The sequence below is a fragment of the Solea senegalensis genome, linkage group LG16 (genome assembly GCF_019176455.1).
Source record: "Solea senegalensis isolate Sse05_10M linkage group LG16, IFAPA_SoseM_1, whole genome shotgun sequence".
NCBI lineage: Eukaryota > Metazoa > Chordata > Actinopteri > Pleuronectiformes > Soleidae > Solea > Solea senegalensis.
The window spans coordinates 13,346,437-13,370,417 of NC_058036.1; the positions used below are offsets into that span (position 1 = coordinate 13,346,437).

Genomic DNA, 23,981 nt, shown 5'->3' on the forward strand with positions numbered 1-23,981 from the left:
GTCTATGGGTAATGTTCTCAGAAACATATTATGTCAGTGAATGACCTCACAAAGATAGACGTGTGTGTGTGTGTGTGTGTGTGTGGGAGAGTCTCCACCTCATTAATAACTGTGCTCTCCCTCTTTATCATGAATCATCCCTTTAAAATAACCCGTCCCGTTAAATAATCCACTTTGAGCTCTAATCCCCCACTATCCTTGCCTCACCTTTTGAGTATTGAATTAAACGCGAGTCATTCCCTCACCTAGATTATGTGTCTGCTGATGAATAAATAAGTTTGTCTAAGCGCCAGTGAGTCACCCCGGAGACTGGTGATCTGTCTAGATTTCTCTTTTAGGATGAATTTCTAAAGAGGGCTGAAGGATGACGACTTTTTACTTGTGTATATATATACGTATATCTATGTATATATATATATATATAAATTGATATATATATCTATATAAATATAGATATATATGTATATATATATATATATATATATATGTATGTATGTATGTATGTATGTATATATATATGTATATATGTATACATATATATGTAAAAACTCGCCATCCTACAGCCCTCTTTATGAACACACACACACACACTCTGAGGGATAGAGTAACAATATGGGGAAAATGAACTGCCAAAGGAAGTTGGTTGAGATAGAGAACACAATAATGATTGAGGGCGAGTGAGTACAGCTGATCATCAGGACAAAGGCTAACAGAGGATAAGCTCTGAATGATGGATTAGTCAGAAAGTCAAACAAAAGAAGGAGATAGAAATGAAAGATGAATATGTTCATCTGTTTTCTCCCTGTTGTTGCCTCTTTTCACTCCGTCCCCAGGTTGCTTGAAGTATCACTCCTGCTGCTCCATCAGAACATTTAAATCTTGTCCTGTACTGAGAACTATTGTCAAAATGTTGAAATAGAGACAATAACGTTATAGGAGTCATCTAGTGAACCGTGAAAACTTATTTTAAGCTACATTGTGATTTCTTGTTGTTGTGTCAGGCGCTTCACAAATGGCCAGTGTGTAAGAATTAGTGCCATCTAGTGGTGAGACTGCAAATTATAACGTGCAACCACATGTCTATAAGAGCGACTATAACTTCTGGGGCTATTATTGGAATTCCCACGATTCCATGCTGCATCACAACATCATCAAACTAGGTCTTCTGTTGTTGATTTGATTGAGAGACACCCCCTAGTGGCAGAAATGACATACCGCGCCTTTAAGGACATATAAAAGATTTATTTCGTAAGAAATGAAAAACAAATTCATTTTATATAAAGTTGTACACTCGATTTCTGCCCATAATCCTTCTTAAATGTTACCCACTGGACCTTTTAAGACTTCAAACAACCTTCCTCCCAAATAACTCAGTTTTATTGACCACTTATATCCACAGATGGATCACTGCCCATTGAGTTCTCTGCCCGTTGAACTAAGACTGTCAGTTTTTTTTTAAACTTTTCTATGATGAAAGCTTATTTTTTTTTAGAAAAGTTTGTTTGGTCAGCTTAAACTTTTTTACTGACTAATCTCGCTTTGTTCGATCATTCATTGTCTCCGCTTGTGTTCCTTTGTTTTACACTGGGGCCACAGTGGATTCAGACGAGCTGAATACAGCGCTCTGAAGTGCTTATAAGCCCGTGCATATGAAACACCATTTCCCTGCATTTGTTTGGTCGGCCCCACTCAATTTACAGTGTCCAATTCACCTAATCCCCATATTGCATGTTTTTGGACTGTGGGAGGAAGCCGCAGAACCTGCAGAACGCTCCCCCCCCCACACACACGCACACAGGGAGAACATGCAAGCTCCATGCAGAAAGGCCCTTGTTCCAATGAGGTCGCAAACCCCGTTGCTGCAAAAGCAAGGGTTCATGGCTTTAGATGAAAAATGTTCTGTGATGTAGGCCTATTTTATTTTCTTATTTTTGACTGGACATCTGCACATTGTATGGAAGTGACCACTTTGTGGTGCTTCTATACATCTAGTGAGGCCCAGGTGTTATTCTCGTTCACTTTGTGTAGCACAATGTGTGTTTAATGTGCATAATCTGCTTGAATCACTGCTTGTCGAAAGTCGTCGTCGTCTCTTGGGATTTGAATGTGAACTTAAGTGCAGCGGTAATCTCAAATGAACTGGTTCAGGAGGCACACAAGTATATTGAAGCTTTAGCAAGATTATCCCCAACACTCACGCACACACACACAGATAGAGAGAGAGAGGGGGAGAGGGGGAGAGGGAGCGTTTGACCAAGCACCTCCATGCTGGAGTGCAGCTGACGCTCAGTCCTCAGTTTAAACTGAATTAATATCTAATGCATATCTGATTGACTTCCGTCTGCCTGTGTTCACATTAATACCCGAACATGGCCAATTAGTCTTCGCCAAGAACATTTGATGCATCTCAACTCAATTATGTTTTACTTCATTTTCCAGCCACTTCATTTCTGTGTCACCTAATAAAAAAAAATAATAATAAAGCCTCATTTTCCAACAACCAAAGAAAGTTAGTGATTTTGTTGAGGAGAAAAGTTCCATCTGGATGTAGTTTTTGAAATTCCACGACTTAATCCACCCTCACACTTCCTCATTAGTCTTTTAGGAACCTATTGAGTTCCTTCAAATCATTTTTTATTATTCTGTGTCATTGTGGTCATTTTTGAAATATCGCGAAAATGCAATATTGGCTCAGACCCGTGCGTTATAGGACCCCCAAGGTAAAGCGTGGATGGAACAAGCCAAGATTAAGTTGCACCGAATTTCCAGAAATTTAATGGGAACTTGTAATAGCCCAAGACAAACAAAAAAGTCGATTGGGACCATGGCCCCAACTCAACAGGAAGTTTGAATTTGGCGTCCATCTTGGCGATTTGGATGCTTTGTAAATGAATGAACTCGTCTGAGAGCGTTTATCGCACCAACATAAAAAAATGGGACAATTTGTATTAGTTATTTCTTATATTTTTCTAAAATATTTGTATTTATATGTATTTTTTTGTATAAAAAAGAAAAGTAAAGTTATAAGTACGAATTTCATGAACATTTAAATTATCTAAGAAAGAAACTCTATGGGGGCTTTTTATCATTCTCCTGTGACACAAATAAATCTGTTGTAATTTGCTGAAAAAAAATGTGAAGTAAACTATTAAAACTTATAATGAGCCACAGACACGTCATCATGTTCTGTAAATAATAAAATAAAATGCCAGATTATATATGTATATATATATATATATATATATATATATATATATATACTGGTTTAAAACCCTGGTCTTAATAAGAAAATAAATATTCCAGGCTTTAATTAAAGTACCTTTTAAACAATAGCAGTATAATAATACTTTTGAATGTTAACCAAAACAAATTGAAAACAGTACAGTTCTGTACACAGATATTCGTCAGACTCTCCAAACGTCCCTGAGGCACAGACCAAAGAACACCAGGGTGAATTTGACGCCTTTATTTCCATTTGCCACATATTTGGGAAACCGAATGAGTGATATGTAAGTACTGTCACAGAATTCTAAGTGCTTTTATGGGAGCAAATGGTTTCTCACCATAGTAACATGACTGCACTGCCCGCGTGTCTCCTTCCGCCTGCGTCCCACTCTTTTAATCCACGTTTGATGCTTTAATTCCTCTAAGTCATTGTTCTAAAATCGGCAAATTGTTCCCTGTTCAACAGCCATTGTTATCAACGCAGTAATGTAATGTTCTCTGTCGTCGTTTAAATGGAAATGTGAGTTGTGTAATTATGGTTTTAATGATTGTATTAACCATTTTTTCTTTCTGTGACTTTTTGATTTCCTTTTAAATGGTTTGTCATTATTGGTAACAATCATGTGAATTGTTTTACTTGGTGGACCTTGGTGGACATGCGTCTATGCCGCTATAAAATGTGACCAAATACTGCACTTTTGTTTGTTTTGTTTTGTGGGACCTTGGTCAACAAAAGTCATGGGCCACTTATAGAAACACTTTCATTTTGGCCGGGGTTTTGCTAAAAAAATGATGAAATCAAACACGGCGTCATACATGTGTCTGCACTGGAAGGTATCAGAAAGACTAAAGGTGTGTGTGACTGATGGTGGATTTTTCCTTCTTCTTGCTGGATATTTGATCTTTTGCTTCCCAATGTTTGAAACCACATGTTGGTGCTAATGTCTTCTTCATTTTAAAGGACACATACACATGGCCGCGCCTACTGCCGGCCCTCTGTATGGAATACGACTGGTGTTAACCATTTTGCATGATAGTCAACATGCAAGTAATGAGAGTGTTCTAATGCTACCTTTTGTTTTCTTGTTTTCTGTCTCCTTCTGTTCCAGAAGTCGTCAGTAATATGCCAGGTGAGTTTCAATGCAACGGATCTAATGTCAAACTAAAAGCACATGACGACCATTGTTACTTTACCTTTAAGAAAATACAGAAAATCATATAAAACTAGAAATATAAAGGGCTTCTTTAATGACAATCAAATCGCCTTCTGTATTTATCTGATCAGAAGATTATTAATTTCCCATTTTCTGTTTAGTTTGGTTATTTGAACAAAATTAAAGGTGTTTTTAGCAATGTTGTCTTGTGGCTAAATGTTTAGCTTAGTAGAAAAAAAAAAGGTTCTACTTAATATCCTCTGGGTTATAGTTAAAAAAAACTGTCATATTTCATGACTTTGAATCATATCAAGAGTAAAAAAAAGTGAGAGTGTTTCAGCCATTAAGATCTTCACTACGGCAAACATACACAATGGTCACGGTCATGTGATCACTGCAGACAGTAAGGTCACATGACAACAGGTACAACAGGGAAAAACAGACTCGTAAAAATAACAAATATCTTTTATAGCATTCAAATACAGGGGAAGAATCAAGAAGGGTTGACACATTTATTTGCGGAAAAACAACCTAAACCCACAAGCCCGAAATGGGATATTAACGTAGATTAATTTTCAAAGCTTACAATGACAGACGAAACGGAGCAATACCACCAGAAATAGTGGGGGGGCAGTATAGAGTCAATAGTCCAATCAGTCAGAAAATCAACATAGACTAGTGTATATAGATATTTAAAAATGTCAGAAATCAAGAAAAGAGCTTCTCTGCGATGTTGGTTACCATGTTTGTTGAGGCCTGGAACTTGGCACTCTCTACTGCCCCCTAGTGGATGTGTTTGCGTAACGTCTAAAGGTAGTGACGGAGATAACAAAACTGACGCATATATAATATTTTTATTTGGCACAAACTAAAGACATGACAGTCATACTTGTTCTATCACCTGATTGTGTCAATTGTATGAATATAATTGTTTTACATCACCCCATAATGAGCCTTTTATATTTAACTCAGGAGCTGACATAGCTTTACAAAGGCCGCCATGTTTTTACTATAGCCAACAATGGAGAAACTAAACGGGGATTATACACAAAACTAGTTATGAGTAGTATTTTTAATGTCTGCCAATTACCCTCCTAAGTGCTACACACTGGACCTTTAAGAGCAAACACAAGACTAAAACAGAGCTGATATTCAGCTGATTAGCACGTTCACTACTGATGGGTCACATCTTATTACTGCTGCCAGGGTCATATTACATCAACCAGCATGTTATTTCTTATGATGAAGCCTCCACAGGAAGCTTTGTGACGCCTGTCGGTGTGCTCTGATGTCATGTTTTCCCCCCAGGAGGGAAAACATGTATCATCACAATACCAAAGTGTATTGAAACTAAGAGTTCTCCTCTTTTTCTCTCTCTCTCTTTTCCCCTTTTTCTTGGATATCACTCTTTAGGCCTTGCACATATGATGGCAGAACAAGGTATGCCTCTTTTTAACTCGTCTCTATCACCATCATCATGTTTGTGTTTGTGGAACTGCATGCTGTGGTGTTGGTGTGCAATATACATGTATATGAAAGTGCTAAATTCTATATACATAGAATGTCATTTTGACAGTAATATTCGGGGTGTAATGGAGATGGAAGATACTTTTATTATGGACAGACACACTGTGATCTGATATGATTTCTTTTCTTTTTAAATAAAATAAAGACATTCATTTTCAGTTACTAATTAGAAAAAGCTAGGTTTTTTTTCTTGATGACATAAACAAATCACCACAGTGACACAGTTTAGAAAAACTTAATCATATTAACAACTTACCTTTAATTCCCATGACCATATTATATGTATATATATGTATATACATGTATATATGTATGTATATATTTATTCATTAGATGAATACATTATGTTAAGATTAATACACTTTATAACCGATACCTGAATCATAACTTTTATAACTTATATAAATCCTGTTGCATGTATTTTTCTTAAAATAAATGGAACTAAAAAGTTCTGCCCCAAATGGAGCGACTACAATACACACGTCGTGACACCCATAGTTCAGTCTGCAGTGTTTTGTGATGTACAAACTACGATTGTACATGTATCCTGATGACATGTATTCATATATACATTGACGTGTTTGGTGTGATGTCGGCTCTAACATGTCGGACTGACATTTCCTCTTCTCCCTCCCCACTGGGTCTCTCTTGGCTGTGGATCCTCTGTTCTGTCTGCGCCTCCTCCTCCTCCTCCTCCTCCTGCTCTTCTAGCTAAAAGCAAAGGTACAGCCTTTTCGAAATCTTTCCTTTTCCGTCTCTATGAAAAGCGCCGCTCGCTCTGTGAGTGTTGGAGAGCGCCGCAGTGTGATGTGTTTTGATGCTCTTACTGTGTGTTCGCCTGTCTGTGTTCAGTGTCTCTTTTGTAATGGTTTCTCGCCGAGAGCGTTCGGATTAAGCAAGCAATTAAGTTAACCTTGTTTGAAGGAGAGGAGAGGGGAAAGGAGTGTGTTGCTTGGTGTTTGTGTGTTTTGAAATGTGTTAGAAGGCTATACTGTGCATGCGGGGAAACACTGCAAGACAATTTTATGATGCAAAGTGAACAACATTCACTGTGGGTCAGTTTTCACTAAATTACAATTTATTCCCTTCTGACTAAAGAACAAATAACCACCGTGTTGAATCATTTCTGTTTCTATTAACACGATGATTAAAGAAATACTGAAACTATTCCATAAAAGTTCAGTTAAGTCACCTTTTTAATTTAACTTGACATGGTTTACAGGAGAATTTATTTCAATCCACAGTTGCATTAATTAGGGCCCGAGCGCTTACAGTGGTACGAGGACCCTATTGGAAGTCACGGAATTATTATTATAATTTTCTTTCTCCCCAAAGCAAAGTTTTTTTTGAGGTTCTCAAAGAATGAATGAAGTAAGGTTTTATTTTAGTTTATTTCCCCTAATGTGAAACCCGGTATAAAGAACACCTAAATTCATGAAACTTGGTGGAGACATGTAACAGCCCAAGATGAACACAAAAGTTGAAACTCATGAGGACGTTGGACTTTTTGAGTTATGCGTCCATCTTGGTGTTTTGCATGTTTCGCAAATGAACAAACTCGTCCGAGCATGACAATCGTACCAAGATCAAAACCAGACCAGTTTGCACTACACCCAGTTGTATCCGTCTCGCAGATTCAAAAGGGTTTGGCCGCGGACACCAACGGAATCTGGGCGAATTTCAGTGCCGCGTTGACTTTGACCGATCCGCGTGAAAACGTTATACGCGAGACAAGAGAAAGGACCAGCACTATTCTGCATGCAGCTTTAATCTGTCTTGTATTTATGATGGAGTTGGAGCGCACACGGCGGTGAATCCATGTGTGAAAATGGTGACTCACGCTCCCTCGATGAATCCTGACATTGTCATCCTGGTCATTCAGTATATTTAGTTTGTCAGCTGACCTCCTTTCGGGGGTAAACGATGTTACTGAACCAAGACTTGACCAACTGAAGCGACCCCCCAGACAGGCTTCTACAGCTGTGACACATTACATGTTTAATACCAGTATGTTGCTTCTTTGACCAGACAGGATGGAATTAGTGTGCACATTTTTATTTTTAGCGTAAATGTTAACTTTAATCTCTCAGTTCAAATGTTCCAAGTTACTTATATAATATAATAAATATTAAAAATATATCTGTTTGGCTTGAGGAGCCGTGATTGGCTGCCGTCTACTGCATGTGTTCACCTGGAATGGCTTCCCCCATTCACAGGACAAAGCTCACAGAAGCTCCTGGAGTCCCCCCTCCCCTCCCCTCCCCTCACCACCTGTCTCTTGTAGTTTTTGCCATGTCTAATCCCTGAGAGAGATGGCAGACATTATTAGGCATCGGGCTCCCTGTCGCCTCCTGTTAGGCAGACAAGAGGCTCCATCCTGGCTCTATTTGCATGTCAGCACACGGGTGGCGGGGAAGCGGGTAGAGAAAGACGGAGGGGGAAATAGAAAACTGTGTCTTAGCCTTCAAGGAGTCATATTTTACTGTCATGGGCTGAAACTTGCACATTTAATTTTTCGACTCATTCTCTCTCCTCTTTAATGTATTCTTGGTAAATCCCTCTCTCACTACCTGTTGCCTCTGTTGTCGTCTTCACTTTCACTCCTCATTTATCCCCTGATTCCTTTTCCTTTTCTTCCTTCCCACTTCCTCGACCTTTCTCCCGTCGTTCTGAAACAGTTTCCCGTCTTTTCCATTCCGCCTTCATTACGCGTTCATGGTCACTGCGGTAATGCAGTGTTGTCGTCCTCCTGTTTCAGTTCGAGTACACCTGTGATTCTTGCGACAGTGGTAGTTGCAACACAGAGAGCAAGGTCACCGACTGTGGCTTCATGCATTGCGGTGCAATGTTACACAGCAATGCCCTGCACTACGTGCATATCCACAGTCTTGGTCATCTGGTCCTTTCACTGATAAAACATGCGTTCAAGTCCTTGTTTCCTACGATCAAGGGTTTACTGCAAATTGCCGTCCATATTTTTCCCAAAGACGTTTGAGCCACGTTCAAACAATGGTCTCTGTAATGACCTTTCCAAATCATTCAGCCGTTAGTTGCTGACAAAACAGTTTTTCCCACAAAATCCACCCACATTAGCTGCTCTTGATTTTTCATCAGCTTGTGGTTTAAACACAAAAATGACCACACAACCTGAGTGAATTTCACCACAATTTACTTTACATGTTACATTACATGTCATTTAGCAGACACTTTTATCCAAAGCGACTTACAATTGAATCAAGTACAATTAGCCAGGGGTGGAATCGAACTTGCGACCATGATGTCTTTGGTACACAAGGTAGGGTCTTAACCACTGAGCCACTCCACCCCCCACTGAGCCACTCCACTCCACATGTGTAGCGTTAGTGAAGTGGAACCACTTGCAACATCATACACCCTCGCCCAGGCAACCCAGTCGGGGTTGATCAAGTCCCGACTTGCGTCCCAGTAGCAGTCCACGGATCAGCCCTCTTAATCCAAAGCCACCTTGTGGCCTTCTCTGCGGCCCCTCTTCTTGGCTGCCCCTGTAACACGCAAACGGCTGAGGACTTTACAAAGCGAACGCCCTGCAAAGCCTCTGCAGCCGACTTCTATATAGGCTCATAAAAGGTTCTCCAGCCTCTCGCCTTGCACTCCTCCACCAGTTCCTGGTACTTAGCGCGTTTCCTCTCATTGGCTTCCTCAATACGCTCTTCCCAGGGCACCGTAAGTTCCAGAATGATCAGGTGTCTTGAAGCCTCAGAGGTAATGATCATGTCTGGGCGGAGACTTGTTGTTACAATGTGCTGAGGGATCCTCAGCTGCTTCGACCTGCAGCTGCCAGTCAGAGGCAGTGTGGAGGAGGCCTGTTGTTAGTTGTGGGCGTGCCCGGGGTTTCTCTCCAGCTTTGATGAAGGGGACTGCCTTCTTTGGAGCATGATGGTGTTTGCTGGTGCTGATGGCTGAGACTAAGCTCTCTGAATGAATTGAGCTAAGTTGTGGTTAGATTTTGGCACAAAGCACGTGGTTAGGGCTGGAAGGGATCTTTTTTTTTTTTTTTTGACTTCTCATAGTCAATAAATCAATCAATAGATGATGTGTGTCGTATTGGCGGCGCTATGTGGTCGTCACCCACCCCACCCAGGATGTCATCTCCAACCATGTCAACGAATGTGCAACTACAGATTCCATTTTTTCTTTATACAAAATACAACATGCAATTAAAATATAAGACAAACATGAGGAGACATCAGTGGTACGGTCATCAAAGTCATTTGAATATTAGTAGGATTCTAAAAATAAATAAGCAGAAAAATAATTAGCATATTTGATGCCCTTCCAGACACTAGGAGGACACTGGATGTGTCCATCAGTGGCTGGATTCATCTGAAATGAATACACAAAATAACCCAAATAAACATTAAAATTCGATTAACAATTTAATGACACAGGAATGGGAAAAATCAATAGGACTTCAATTAAAAGCGTCTCCATTTAAAACACATTGGAATGTCCTCGATAATCTGCTACAAATATTCCAAAGTCTGCCTGGCTTTGTCACGCGACCACAATCTCCTCCACCTCTCGGTGAGAATTCTGAGTTCTGAAAGTGTGGACGCGCTCATCAATGGATAAAAAGAAGAACATTTGTTTAAGTGTGAGCAAAAACAAAAACCCATCATCATGCTATCGTGGTTGTTGTATATACATATACACTAACCATACGACTGCGAGTGCTAGTCATCCAGTACCAGATCAACTAAAGGACAGCGTCCTCCATTTAAGTCGTCTTCAGTCAGTCAAAGGTCAGTCGTATGATTCAAATCCCCTCGAAGTATCCTGTCATAGCCAGAAGCTGCGTATGACCGGATCAGTGATGTTATTATGGTTTAAAGCTGGAGAGGGACAGACGGACAGACATGCTGGGGGGGGTGGTGGTCACTGGTAAGTGTGTGTGGTGGGGGGGTGATGGTGGTGGTAGTGTTGCATGGACATGTGCGTTTCCTGCGCTTGACTGGGTGCTGGAAGGAGCCAGACACAGGGAGGGCGGGGGAAAGCCCAGCATCAGTGACAGTTGGGGGGGTGAACTTTGTGTGTCTAGAGGGCATGAAGTGTAGTGTATTAGAGTGTGCTTTGTGTATACAAAGGGATGAGGTTCTAAATAATAATAATAATAAAAAAAAGATGTGATTCCGGGAACAGAGTACGAGAGTGAGGAGAGAAAATGATATTGATGCAAAAATCCTGATGTTTCTCGTATCAATTAATGAACATTTGTATTCGTACGGTATATTATAGTGTCAAAAAAACAAAAGGTGTTGCTAACATTAGCTTCAAAATGATTGGCCCAACATAAAGATCTCTCCCGCGGCTGTATTCGGAAACCCCACTCATGTTCTCTCTGAAGAGTTTCGGCTGAATGATGTTAGTGACGTTCACAGACATCTAGTTATTTGAATTTCTGTCTTATTTTGCCAACTTGTGCATTTAGATTATCCCTCACATTTCCAACAGTGATTTAAACTTCAAGCACGCAGTCTGTCCTCCATATACTGTACTAAAAAATAGTGAAAAAGATTTGATTCTCCTTACAGCTTCTCCCTGCCGGTACTTAAAATAATAAAATGAACATTTGACGAATGCACTTTAACCGTACAGACATTTAATGCAACATTTGTTTTTAATCAGATATTTTCGACTTGCATGTGGGTGAGTTGTTTGTGGATTGTTCTGTTTGTTTGCTTACCTGCTCGCCCTTAAATCCCCCCCATTGTGGGGCGAGTAAAGTGATTGAATTGAATTGAATTGAATTAAACTGAACTGAAGCCTGGTGGAGACGGCACGGAAATCAGCATATTAATGAGGGTAGTTTTAAGGCGCTGGACCACAGGAGTCTTAATGGAAAACTCATTGTGATGTGGCAGCGCTGCAGAGCTGTGAGCAGACAATGAACTATAACAACGTTGGCTAAGCAGAGGTAATACAGTTTAACGAATTAGTCAACAAATAGAGCAGACAGCAGAACAAACGTGGGCTGTCACGTAGTCATGACAAATCATTATGTAACCAACATTTATTGTACTCATTTATTTCAGTGGTCGATGTAGACTGCGGTATATATTCAATCATCCTTTGCCTTTTCACTCCCTGCGGCTTGTTTTCGATTTCTCCGGTTCCTACTCGAAAGTGACATGGCATTATTAATCATTTCTCTCATGGTACAAAGTCTATATGAATCATTTTGGTTACTTCATAAAGGCTACACTGGTATAAATATTAGTAGGTCAGAGTGAACGAAGGTGGATTTTATTTCTGACTGAAAGGTCACATTCTTAGTCCCAGGACTCGAGAGCAGTCAACATTATTGAATTTTCCGACAGTGTAGACGAGAAAAACGAGGAAATGAACAATCAAGCAGCAAAGGGCCGAACGATGTGAACAATTAAAGCAGAATTATGCGGGAAGTTTACCCTAATTCAGCAGCTTCTGAGTCGCTGTGATGACATAACGTCTCCACTGCCCCCTACTGTCTGTTAGTGGAAAACCAGCCTTGCGAGATCAGGGCTGTCGACCTGGAGTCCTCAGAAACACTAATTACTTCACGGTATTATAAACTTATATAGTTATAGTGTTATTTTAGACGTTCATCATGGAAGTATGTACTTTTACAGACTGGCAAAGTTCTACTTTAAGTCCCCAGAAAGCTACTTCGCTGTGTGATCACTGAGTGACGCAATAGACATCAAAGGTTTTTCAGTTTCCCTTTTTCAATGACGAATACAGACTGACGCCACCTGCTGGGAAGGAAGTCACTTTCTTTCTTTTTGTCCCTTGACACCTGCCAGTCACAGCAGTGTCGCAGTAGGTCATGGTCCTTTTGTGTCGACTGACTGTTGGAGTGAGTGTGCAGTGTGTCCTGTTGCGGTGGTTAGATCTCAGTATGCCTGGCGATCCCTCGCTGCGCACAGGAGTTTGACTGGAAACAGTTTCAGAAGTGAATTCGACTGCTCTAGAAACCCGGACTGTTCTACAGTGTCACAGTGTAAATACTCCTAGCCACCATCTACCCCTGCGCTGCAACTCAGTCAGGTCTGATAGTATTGCTTGACAGGCGCCCATTTTCAGAAAAATGTGGAGGAGAAAATCGGTTTATCTGTAGGTGGCGCTGTATCTCTCTGTAAACAGCGAGATGGATCGTGCTGTGGTTCAGTATGTCTCGTACCCGAGTACACGTTCCGGGTCAAAATACAAGACACATTTTGGTGCACAGTAGGACTCCAGTCTGACTGAGGTTACTGTATACACGCAGGGGTAATCGGACTATGAATCGCATTATCCTGGTATGTTAGTCCGATTAAGATTGGCTCGATTTTAGTCAGACCAACATGTTTACATGACATTAAGAAAACCGAATTATTGTCTTAGTCTGACTAAAATTGGGCTTCTAACATGCATGTAAACACATTGAGTGAAAAATCCAGTATATAATTTGACCATTGACACTAGTGTGTGCACGCTGTGCAATACAATGTGTGCATGGTGAGTAAGGAAGGATCGATGTTTCCCGACAATGAACTCCCTCATTGGTTAATAAATTGTGCTGACGTTATGGGAGTAGTATGTTAATGGGCTAATCACGCTTGATTGCTTCACAGACGGGTGTATTCTTGCTAACCTTGAGGAGACACTGATAATCAGGAGATGATGAGCGCTGGGGATTCTCTGCCTCAAACCACGGACACCTCAGCTCCTCAACTGAGATTGGTGGGATTAATAACATGGCTGTGTGTGATTTAAAACCCCCACTTTACAGAGACCTGGGACTTGATTCAGTCCAACTCCTTCCCTTTGATTGTCTTTGTCCGTCAGCTCTTTGCCTTACACTACTGAGAAGTTCAACAGACTGCTTTGGGGGCCGTTTAAACGTTCAAACGTTTAAAGCTTCACTGTTATCAAGAGTTTGAAATTTGAAATTTGTTTTTAATAAGACCACATTACATAGAGAGACCTTTCAAAAGGTAAATTGTCTAGGGTTTAAGATGGTTTTTCTGGGAAATTTCCGTGGGAATTAAAGGGAATGAACTGGACATCTTCAAAATTGAAGGTTGGGGACTTCGATGTAGTTGGTAAATAATAAATTATAAAATAATCTTGGTTAAAACAATCCGCTGTGATGCCAATACAGTTGATTATCAATGCTATTCCTCAATCACAGGCACATAGCACACTCTAATACCTCAGTTGATCCATTTAGTGAGTGGTAACAATTGACTGAAAGCCTTTAGAACCTTCCCAACAACATTACGTGTCAGCCACTGTGAGGTGATTACACTGCTGGATAGGCGCAGGACTGAGTTCACAGCTTGATTCCTGTGGATCAGGGTACAGGGTGCAATCAGGTTCAAATACCTGTTTACACCGAGGTCCTTAAACGATAACATTCTATCACTGTAGAAGTGAAAAATGACCATTGACACTGGTACTTACTGCGGGGCTATTGAGGCCACACCCCCTCCATGCACTGTGTATTCCTCCATCACGTGACATCACAGATGAACTCTTTTTGGCCTGTTTTTGGACAACTTTTAGTTTTTCTTCATTTTAAATTGTTCATACTCTATTTTAACATGCAGTGACATACAGTTTCTGTCCCTTTTGTGGTTTAAAGATGGAATATTTGAGGCTTAGTCAAGATAGTTTTGATGTTATTATAAGCTGGATGTGAATATATATGTATATAGTTAGCTAGATAGATAAATAGTTCAGTAAACAAATTAATCTGCATTCCTGTATTATTTTTCATCTGCTTATGACAAAACAAAATGTTCATTTTCCCATAAATTCCCATCATTTTTTAACCAATAGTAAAAGAATGAGTTGAACATGTAATCTGACCACAGCTTAAGTTTATACTCTGGATTGCAACGCGATCGCTCAGATTTTCACCCCTAAACAGTGACCTCACAGGCAAGAGGCAATTGTTTCTTTAAGTGTTTCATCCGTGCTGCAAAAACTCTAACGTCAACGTCATAATACTGCACTGTTAAACGTGTCAAAACTGGATAAAAAAGAAAAAAAGGTGTGTATAAAAATAGATGGGGACGGGGGGTTAGCCTACATGCCGCTAATCTCAGGGGAGCAGTCAAAGAGCTCGGGCACAGTGTCACACAAATGTTCTGACAGCCGGGATATTGATGGGATGTTTGCACAGGGAATCGGTTGAAAAGAGCCCATTTGTAGAGCAGGCAATCCTCAACTGAGGTGACATGTATATGTCAATATTTTATCTGACTTCAATATACTGTCATAGGGGAAACTGTTGAAAGCTGCATTTCAATTGGTGTTATTATGTTTAAAGTAACATATTATGGTGTAATGTGTAGTCTTTAGATTTGTCAAATGTACTAATCTATTATTATTATTATTGTTATTATTATTATTATTATTATTATTATCATTATTATTATTATTATGACTACAAACTTGTGTAGATTTAAGGTACCCAAGGTCACTTGATAGAGTTGGTGCTCAGTGTCTGGAAAAACTATAAACATGCAGTACAGGCACAACTTATTATTATGGCCCAGAAAAATCATTTCCCAGGGTGCACTATATTCTCACGAGAGTCTAGTGTTTATTTCTAGTGTCTAGAGTTTTCATTTTTATTGTGAAACAAGAACAATATCGATCAGGCAGATGATCCGCTGTGGCGCCCCCTAAAGGGAGAAGCACAAAAGAAGATAGCAATATAGCTATTAAAAATGTTCACCGACTTCTTCTTGCAATTCTGACCATGGGCGGGCCTTGTAGAAAGCTGCAGGCTGGTCCATTGAGCTGTCAGTCCAAAACTCAGTAGCCAATCAGCAGGCAGCTTCCTTACATATTTGCAGATTCTGAAAGTGTGATTTCTAAGCTTTCCATCAATGGAAATCTGAAAATATTTGAAGAAGATGTGGCCGTTTGAATGTAGGCACTCCTCAAAGACTCTCGTGAGAATGCAGTGCACCCTGGGAAATGATTTTTCTGGGTCATAGTATTGAGTCGTGCCTGTACTGCATACTGCACGGTACTGAGTTTGCTTAAAAATACTTGCATTTCTGTCCGTTTTATGGTTAAAATAAGCAAAAAAGTGCAGATGGACAATTTGAGGCTTAATCAAGATGGTTTTGATGATATTATGAGCTGGATGTGAATATGTATATAGTTAGCTATATACAGATAGATAGTTAAATATCTCTGTATACAAATGAATCTGCATCATGTTTCATCTGCTTATGACAAAACAAAATGTTCCTTAGGCCCGCCCATGGTAAAAAATTGTAAACAAAAAACCACAGCGCAAAGGGAGTGCAGAGAACAATAAAATGTAATTATTTGAATGATTAAATGGATATTTTATTTGCTTCTGTGAAAAGTGTTGTTTGAATTCGTTTTTTACCCACTTCACGCACTGAGCAGACGTATTTGTCAGCATACAGTTTGCAAAGCGTCAGGAGTGGCACAGAAATATTAGGGAGTGGATATTTTTCTGAGCAGCACTGCCACGCAGACCCGTATAATGAATTGCAGTCCATTCAGCTGAAGAGGTTGAACCCCAATGGTCCAATTGCCCCACAGCGAACACATTTTGCCTGCAGAGTGCTCCCTTGACGACATTTCAGAGAGGAGGTTATGGGGGAGGGAGGGAGGGAGAGGGGAGCAGAACATGCTTCAGGGGAAGAAAAACATGGCGTCGATCTGTGAAACGATTAAATCCAGATTCCGACTGACAACATTTCAATCACCACCCCCACCTCTGAAATCCGTCCCTCCACCACAGAGGGGAATGACATGGGTAGTGGCACAGAAAGAAAGAAAGATGGAGGGAGGGAGTAATGGAGGAGGAGAGAGATCATGAGCAGGATTGTGCTGGTTATCTTAATTAAATGGAAGTGCATTTCATCCTCCTCCTATTGATTTTTGCCGGGGGCAATGTGTTTATTTCAAAAGGAAAGTCTGCACTCTTCTAAGGCCCGTGCAGAGGCACCATTCTTCACCCGCGGCCGTCGTGACTAGTGCAGTCAACAAACTACTGAGATAGTCATTGAAAGCTGAGCTCTAAAGAACAATGCGCGGCCGCCACACTCAATTTGGCTCACGCCTCTCTGCTGCAGAGACGTCTGCACAAACAGATGTCACAGGATGATGCACGAGAGAAAACCGGTCGCATTTATTTGCAAAGGTGTCTGATTGCATAGGAGCGGCCCTGATTTTGTGTGTGTGTGTGTGTGTGTCCGTCTCACCCGTAAGCGCTCTATTTGCCAGTGCTGATACATCCTATAGTCACAGCAGTCAGGCTGCACAGGTCACACACGGGGAAATAAAGCAATGCATTTATATTTTTTCACCGTTCCTTTTGCCCTCAAATCAAAAAAGAAAAAGGGAGGACCCTTTTGATTTTTTGGAAAAGTTAATGTTAACAGTTTTGTCAAGCGCTCTGTGCTCCAGGCAACACTACTTAAGTATATCTTTTGCAATTTATGTGACCTGCTGTCTGGCAGAGGCTTTTTCCCATTACTGGGAATGACATTTCATTTAGACCCCATCATTCATCTTTCTCTGTTTGAACTGCAGCTCTCTCTCTCTCTCTCACACACACTCTCTCACTCCTTCATTTCACATGGGGACAGTTTGACATCTGTGTCAAAAAAAAAAAGATTTTAACAAAAAATGCCCCTGTTGCCAAAGTATTAAGCACACATAGCTTAAGCTAATTCGGCTTGTAGTAGTACAACAGCCCCTGCTATACATTCTATACGTGGAAGGTTATAAGTTGTTTTTTTTTAGCTTTAATGGACGCAGAGGCATTTTATTTCATCATCATTATGAAGACTGGCAGGGCCGGCCCAAGCCTTTATGGGGCCCTAAGCTGGATTTGATCTCACCACCTCACAGTAGCTGGTGCTTGACTGTTATTGATACAACTGTGACACTATAAAGTGCATTGATTATAGTTGTGTTATTTACACCTCGTGTTGTTTTACCTTAGAGGGCAGTGTGAAACACTAGGATTAAACACATAAGCCAGTTGAATGACTTTGAAAAATCCAAGATGAAACCAAATAACTTCAGATAGACACTATTTAAATATCTAAAGATGTCTAGATTTCTTTCTTGGTTCACTTATGCCTTAGGCCGGATCTGGAGTTTGTGGTGCCGTTGAACTGATTGTCCTCATACAGACAGGGACGGTTCATTTTTCTTAGATGTAGTCATGATGCACCAACACCCTGAGTTGTGCGCACCAGAGAACATGCTTGAGCCCTTTGTGAAAACATGGCTGCCAGTGTAAATAAACTGATTTAAAGTCTTCTATAGTCTACAATAGCTGAAATACATGTTGGTCCCCTTTTGTTGCCGTCACCACGGCACACGAAAGTTGTTGATCCACTGCTGCCTCCACCAGTGTGTATTTTGTGACTTTTGTGTTTTAGATCCTTTGTCTGCATCAAACGGAGTGACATAAAGTGAGTGAGACAACCTGAATTATTACTTTAACCTGCCATCAAGGATGTTTTTCAGTGACATATCCCAAAAACAAACACTGGTAATATAGAATGGAAGAGAATAGAATAGAAAATACTGTCTGTCGTTTGCGTACCAGAGACAGAAATTTGTCTTCCCTTGCGTGTGCATAAAAGCACTTGTTACAAAAGAGTACTGTGAAAATACAGTAAAAAAGGACATAGTAAAAAAAAATAAAAAACTTGCTGTAGAGACAGATATAGTACAAACACAATAGAGGCTTAATTAAAAAATAACTGGTTATAATTAAAATGTCAAATCCTGTGCAGTTCAGGTAGTAGAATGGTGCAAAAAAAAAAAAAAATCAAGATATTTTATAGCAATGAAGACAAAGGATTGTCTGTGGAGTTTCTATAATTTCCTGTCTGCCGCTGATTGCAGTACATTCATATAAATCCGAGAAGGGCTGATCAGCGTGAGAGCCACATGAGTCAGCCTCCTAAAACCAAAATATCTTTGAGTAATCACAAAGTGACGCACTCTCCTTCATGCCATCACCTTGTGGGATCCGGAGTGTGTGTGTTCCTCTACCTTTATGATTCCACGTTCATTCAAAGAAAGGGAAAAGAGTAACAGGGTTAAAAGAATAAAGGATGGATCTGTCCTGTTTAGAAATAGATTTGAATGACTTGTTTGTGTATTTGAGCATTTCTCTTTTATCATCTTATTTACTGTGTGTGGTTGTTCTTGCACACCTGTGTTTGTGTTTGCGGGCTAAGGCTGACACACGCAGACAAACCAGTGCCATTTTCAGAGGGGTTTTGTGAACAGCCAGTGCATTCCTCACAATGAAATGGTGTTTTAATGGGCTTTTAATGGCTTTGAGTCAGTGAGGACGACAGAGCTCTGTATTCTGGTCAGTCTGGTCACAAGAAATTGCCTTCAATGACTGTTCAGGGAGCAGCCATAAAGAAATAATGTGCCCGGTGGGCAACAAATGAAGCCACAGTCTTCTGTCTGCCTGACTCCAACCTTGATAACATTAGATTATTTTCATAATAGATGAATCCGTTGATTATTTTCTCGATGAATCGAGTACTTGTTTGGTCTGTAAAATGATGACAAATGTCGATCAGCGAGTGTTGTTCTTGAATGTCTTGTTTTGTCCACAAAACAAAATTCTTCAGTTAATGATTTCGTCGTTCTATGAAGCAAAGAAACCAAAAAATATTCACATTTAAGAAGCTGGAAAATCAGAAAACCCTGATTAAATGAATAAGTAATCAATTAAAAATCGATTGATCAAGTAATTGTTTCAGCTACATTTGAAAATGACAAATTGTTCAGCCCTACCTCCCATACAACCAAACATCTCCGTTCTCCAATACCTTTCATAGGAAACACATTTCGTGAAACAACATTTATGAATGTAAACATAAATATAAAGCCCCTTTTCCAGTCTGTGCCCCGCTCATGGAGGAAGTACTGAAATAATCTTTCTAATGAACTGATTCTAATAATTCAGTACATCGAAAACGAAGTCACTGCAGTTTCATGCAGCCGTGCAAAGATGACTCCACCCACATTGAGCAGGTACTGTATTGTAATGGAAACACAACCAAAACCGAGTCGTGGAAACGCAGCTTAATAGTAACACTTTGTGGCACGTTTTTGTGATTGCGATTGTCTTAAAGGCACAAAATGGTGAGGAAAGGATCATGCTTTGTCTCCATGGCATCAGCATCTTTGTCATAAAAAAAACCCAAACAAAAATAATGAATGTCCATCATTTAACATGCATTAAAACACACCACAATGCTTGGTCTCAACCCTCTGACACCTCACATTTCTGAAATAAGTGGGGTTGTATGGGGTTGCTGATTCACTCTGTGTCTACTCACTGCACTATTACGTGATTTATTTATTTATTTATTTTAAATCTGTAAGCGTATGTGATGCTTCTGGTCAAACGTTACCTATCATTTTGTGTCTAAAATATCTGAAATGGTTTATTGCTGGTGCACATTTTAATCTGCGATTGTGTATGTTCTCGCTGCAGCAAACACGTGCGATTTGCACCAGTGGATTTATTATCGTTCTATAGTTGATCCACATATTTGCCCCGCATATATTATGTATCTGCTGGGGGGGGGAATTACATTGTGTGATGAGCTCTACACAGAAATGTGTCCCAGTGTTTGCTCACCACTTCATAACGGACGATATTACGTTAAATGTTGCAGATCATGTTTGTGTCAGTGCAGGGATGAAGGATTGACTCGGTCCTCGAGGTGAAAAAATGCGCTTTGTTCCGCTATACTCAGATTTCTGCAGAGGGTGTGGTCAGCAGAGAGTGAAATCTGCCTCATTCACTGCCACTGCACCAAAATAAGGTTTGCATACATTTTCTGTGCTCAGTCGGAGACTGTGCCTCCTCTGTGTTTTTTTTTTTTTAAGCCTTTGCATTGTTCCACATGGCGGAGTTCCACTGATCGTCTGATTGCTTTCATTTGCCTGTTACACTGCAGCAGTCGTATAGTTTTGAAAATGCCGTGGCGTTGTCGCGCTACGTGATAAATCTTAAAGTAATTATCACGTCAAAAATAGCGATTATTAAATTTCTTTTCAATTGGAGTTTATTTATACACCACACCAAAATCAGACTGAGGTGGAGAAGACCCAACAGTACAATGTGTAACCGTTCTGCATCGACAGTCCAGAAATTGTAGAGAATTGTAAGTTTCAGTAGATATACATTATTAAATGTATTTATAATATAGTTCTGTAAGGGACCAAGCAGTACATTTGGTTTCTTTTTGTTCAATTAAACCAACAAAATATGACAAAAATGGCTAAGTAAATCAGGAACTAGGCTTACAAAAGGTCAACAAAACAAAATTAATCTCTAAACATAATAAAAGCACTGTTATGCAACGTTTTATGTCAGTTAAATATCTCAGGGTTTGAAAAAAAAAACTAACTGTATTAAAATCCCATCCCATCACATAAATAAATAAATAAATAGTGAATACGAGTCTTTCACACAAATTCATGATTTAAAGACACATATTAATTAATAAATACTTTCTGTATTGCTTTGTTTTACCAGCTGAAGGCCCAAAAGTGCCACGTAAAGGCTAAAGGATGCGGGGAAGGAAGCAAAAATAAGTCAGTCATTTGAACATCGACAAGGAAAACAGACAGAGGGGAGATGGAAACGCAAATGGAACAGGAAATTGAACTCTAAAGACTTGTAATTTTAATGTGCCCTTTTAAATATGTCATACGTTCAAATCTTCATTATCCTTTTATTTTTCATCACTGTCATTTTAAAATGACTGCTGTATCCTGTTTTGTAATCATTTGTTACACCACTCTTTTTTTATTATTGCCCAATAACACATCATACAATTAATGTTATTTGTTTTTAGTAGATTTCTGCATTATTCATATGCATTATACACATAGATTTTCTCAAAAAAGTGATGTGTATTGTGTTGTTATTAAGGCTTTCAAGCCCTGGTACACTGGTTATGTTAAGCATAATAACATTAGTTATTGCTTATTATTACTACTTATTCTTACCTATATAGTTAAACGATTATCAGCAATAGCATTTTAGCTGAGTCATGTTGTGGGCTGTTTATTTCTGCTTTATGAGAATAATTGTTACACAGTTGGAGAATTATGTCTTTGAAATTGCTTGAAATGTCTAAAATGACTGTATTGGACTGATATTGGTATCGGCAAATACTCAAGTTTGAGATATTGGTATCAAAAGCAGTTTCGTGCCACTCCTAAATATTTACTGTAGAATTGATAAGAGCGCAAGACCAAAACAACAGTAAACAACATAACTGTTCATGTCGTGAGGGTGTCTTCCTCAAGATCCTGTTGGAAACTGAATTAAAAAGAACAAAACAGTGTTGAAGGTGACCTCTGATCTTTCAGCATTATGGCTCAGCAAATTAAAACATTAGCGCTATCAGATGGAGGAAGGCTTAGCGGATATGCACACCACATCAGGGTGGCTGAACATACACAGAGGAGGAGGACGCCCATCGCTGATTGATCTCACTGCCGTCACCCCAGTCTTATATAATTCCCCGTCAGCATACTTTAGCCCAGAAAATATTCCCTTCAGCTTTGGAGTTAATACAAACTCCCAGAGGAAGATGAGTGGAAGGAAAAAAACAGCACATTTGCATGTGTTCTGTTATTGGAAATGTGATGGCTTTTTATGACCTCGGGGCTCAGGGCCTGCAAAGCTTTTCAACATTTTCGGGCCAGATAAGAGAAGTCCATTATGTCTCATGCGGCATGCTCATTACAGTCGAACGCACGCTTGATGCCTCTGAATCTGCGGAAGTATCTTTTTCAGAGGTCGGCATGGAAACCATGCGTGATCTGCATCTCTGTGACCTTTGTATTTAAGAGAACGGCCAACATATTTTGTAATACTGCCAAAAACTGAGCTGTATAGTTCCTCTCGACATATACGAGTCATTCATTCAATACTTAAAATGACCCGCTTACTGGTCCCTCAACCAGATTTTGAACCGACCAATGTGTTCACACTGAAGACGAATTGCTTCTGGAACCTGAAAAGTTCATTTTCAGCATGAGCACAAAAGTACTTCTTCAGTGGGTGTGAAACTGTCAGCTGTAGACAAGTGGAAGAAAAATAGACAACAATGTAATAACCAGCCAATAACGTAATGAGTTATTACGTTATTGGCTCAACAACTTTATTACAATATTGGCAATTTATTACGTTTTATTACATTTATTATTACGTTTTATTACAATTAAATGATTACGTTATTGGCCGTTATTACGTTATTGGTTGCTACAAGGCGTCCTCTGAATTCCCAGAGAAACTGAAGAGCATTAAAGCCCACATAGACCGGAAGCTCCAATTAATGCTGTGTTTGTGTGTGTGTCTGCGTCATTACCTCGTTTATGAAACCCTAAAGTTTCAGAACAAACAGTTCAGCCACTGCTGAGAAAATAGTGTTGTATTGTTTTCCTGGGCTCTGCGAAGCGGATCAGCACTTCCTTAATTTGATGTCGTCATCAAAAATCCTCACCACTCCTCTCACCACCATAGCGCCTCGTGTTGCGGGCACTAGTCCGGGCACATCCGGTTGCGTACATTCAACCGCAGAAGAAGAAGAACTACTCTCGTTGTAGCTGCTGAGATGCAGAGCATCCACCGTGCCAGAGGGGGAGCTGTGTATCTGAGAGCTGGCCTATCTATTAAGTCACTTCCAGGTACCTGGCCAATCACAGGACAGTGGGAAAGCTCTCGTTGGCTGGCCAATCACAACACAGTCCACATTCTAGGGGTGTGGTTTTGGTCTGAAACAGCGCGGCTGACGAGAGCGTCAGTGAGGAGATATTTTGATCGGCTCGTTTGCAGCGATTAGGAGGTTTATAACCATGAAAACAAGTTAATATATGTAAGTAGACCTACATAACTGACATATATGTGTGATACAAGCATTCTATGTCACCTTTAATATGAGCCGCCATGTTACTTACATTGATGTGCATTGAGCAAAGCTCACCACTGATGACGTAGGGCTGTGAAAA

The 23,981-nt window shown here is 40.0% G+C and overlaps 1 protein-coding gene across 3 annotated transcripts in view; it reads left to right on the top strand.

The window, feature by feature from the left end:
* nrxn3a (neurexin 3a) overlaps nt 1-23,981 on the top strand; it is a 138,283-nt gene that overhangs the window by 20,145 nt on the left and 94,157 nt on the right. For all 3 annotated transcript variants that reach the window (XM_044047175.1, XM_044047177.1, XM_044047176.1), the window contains exons 3-5: nt 4,335-4,355; nt 5,793-5,819; nt 6,618-6,629. In XM_044047175.1, the coding sequence (XP_043903110.1) occupies nt 4,335-4,355; nt 5,793-5,819; nt 6,618-6,629 (60 nt within the window). The remainder of the gene's footprint in view (nt 1-4,334; nt 4,356-5,792; nt 5,820-6,617; nt 6,630-23,981) is intronic.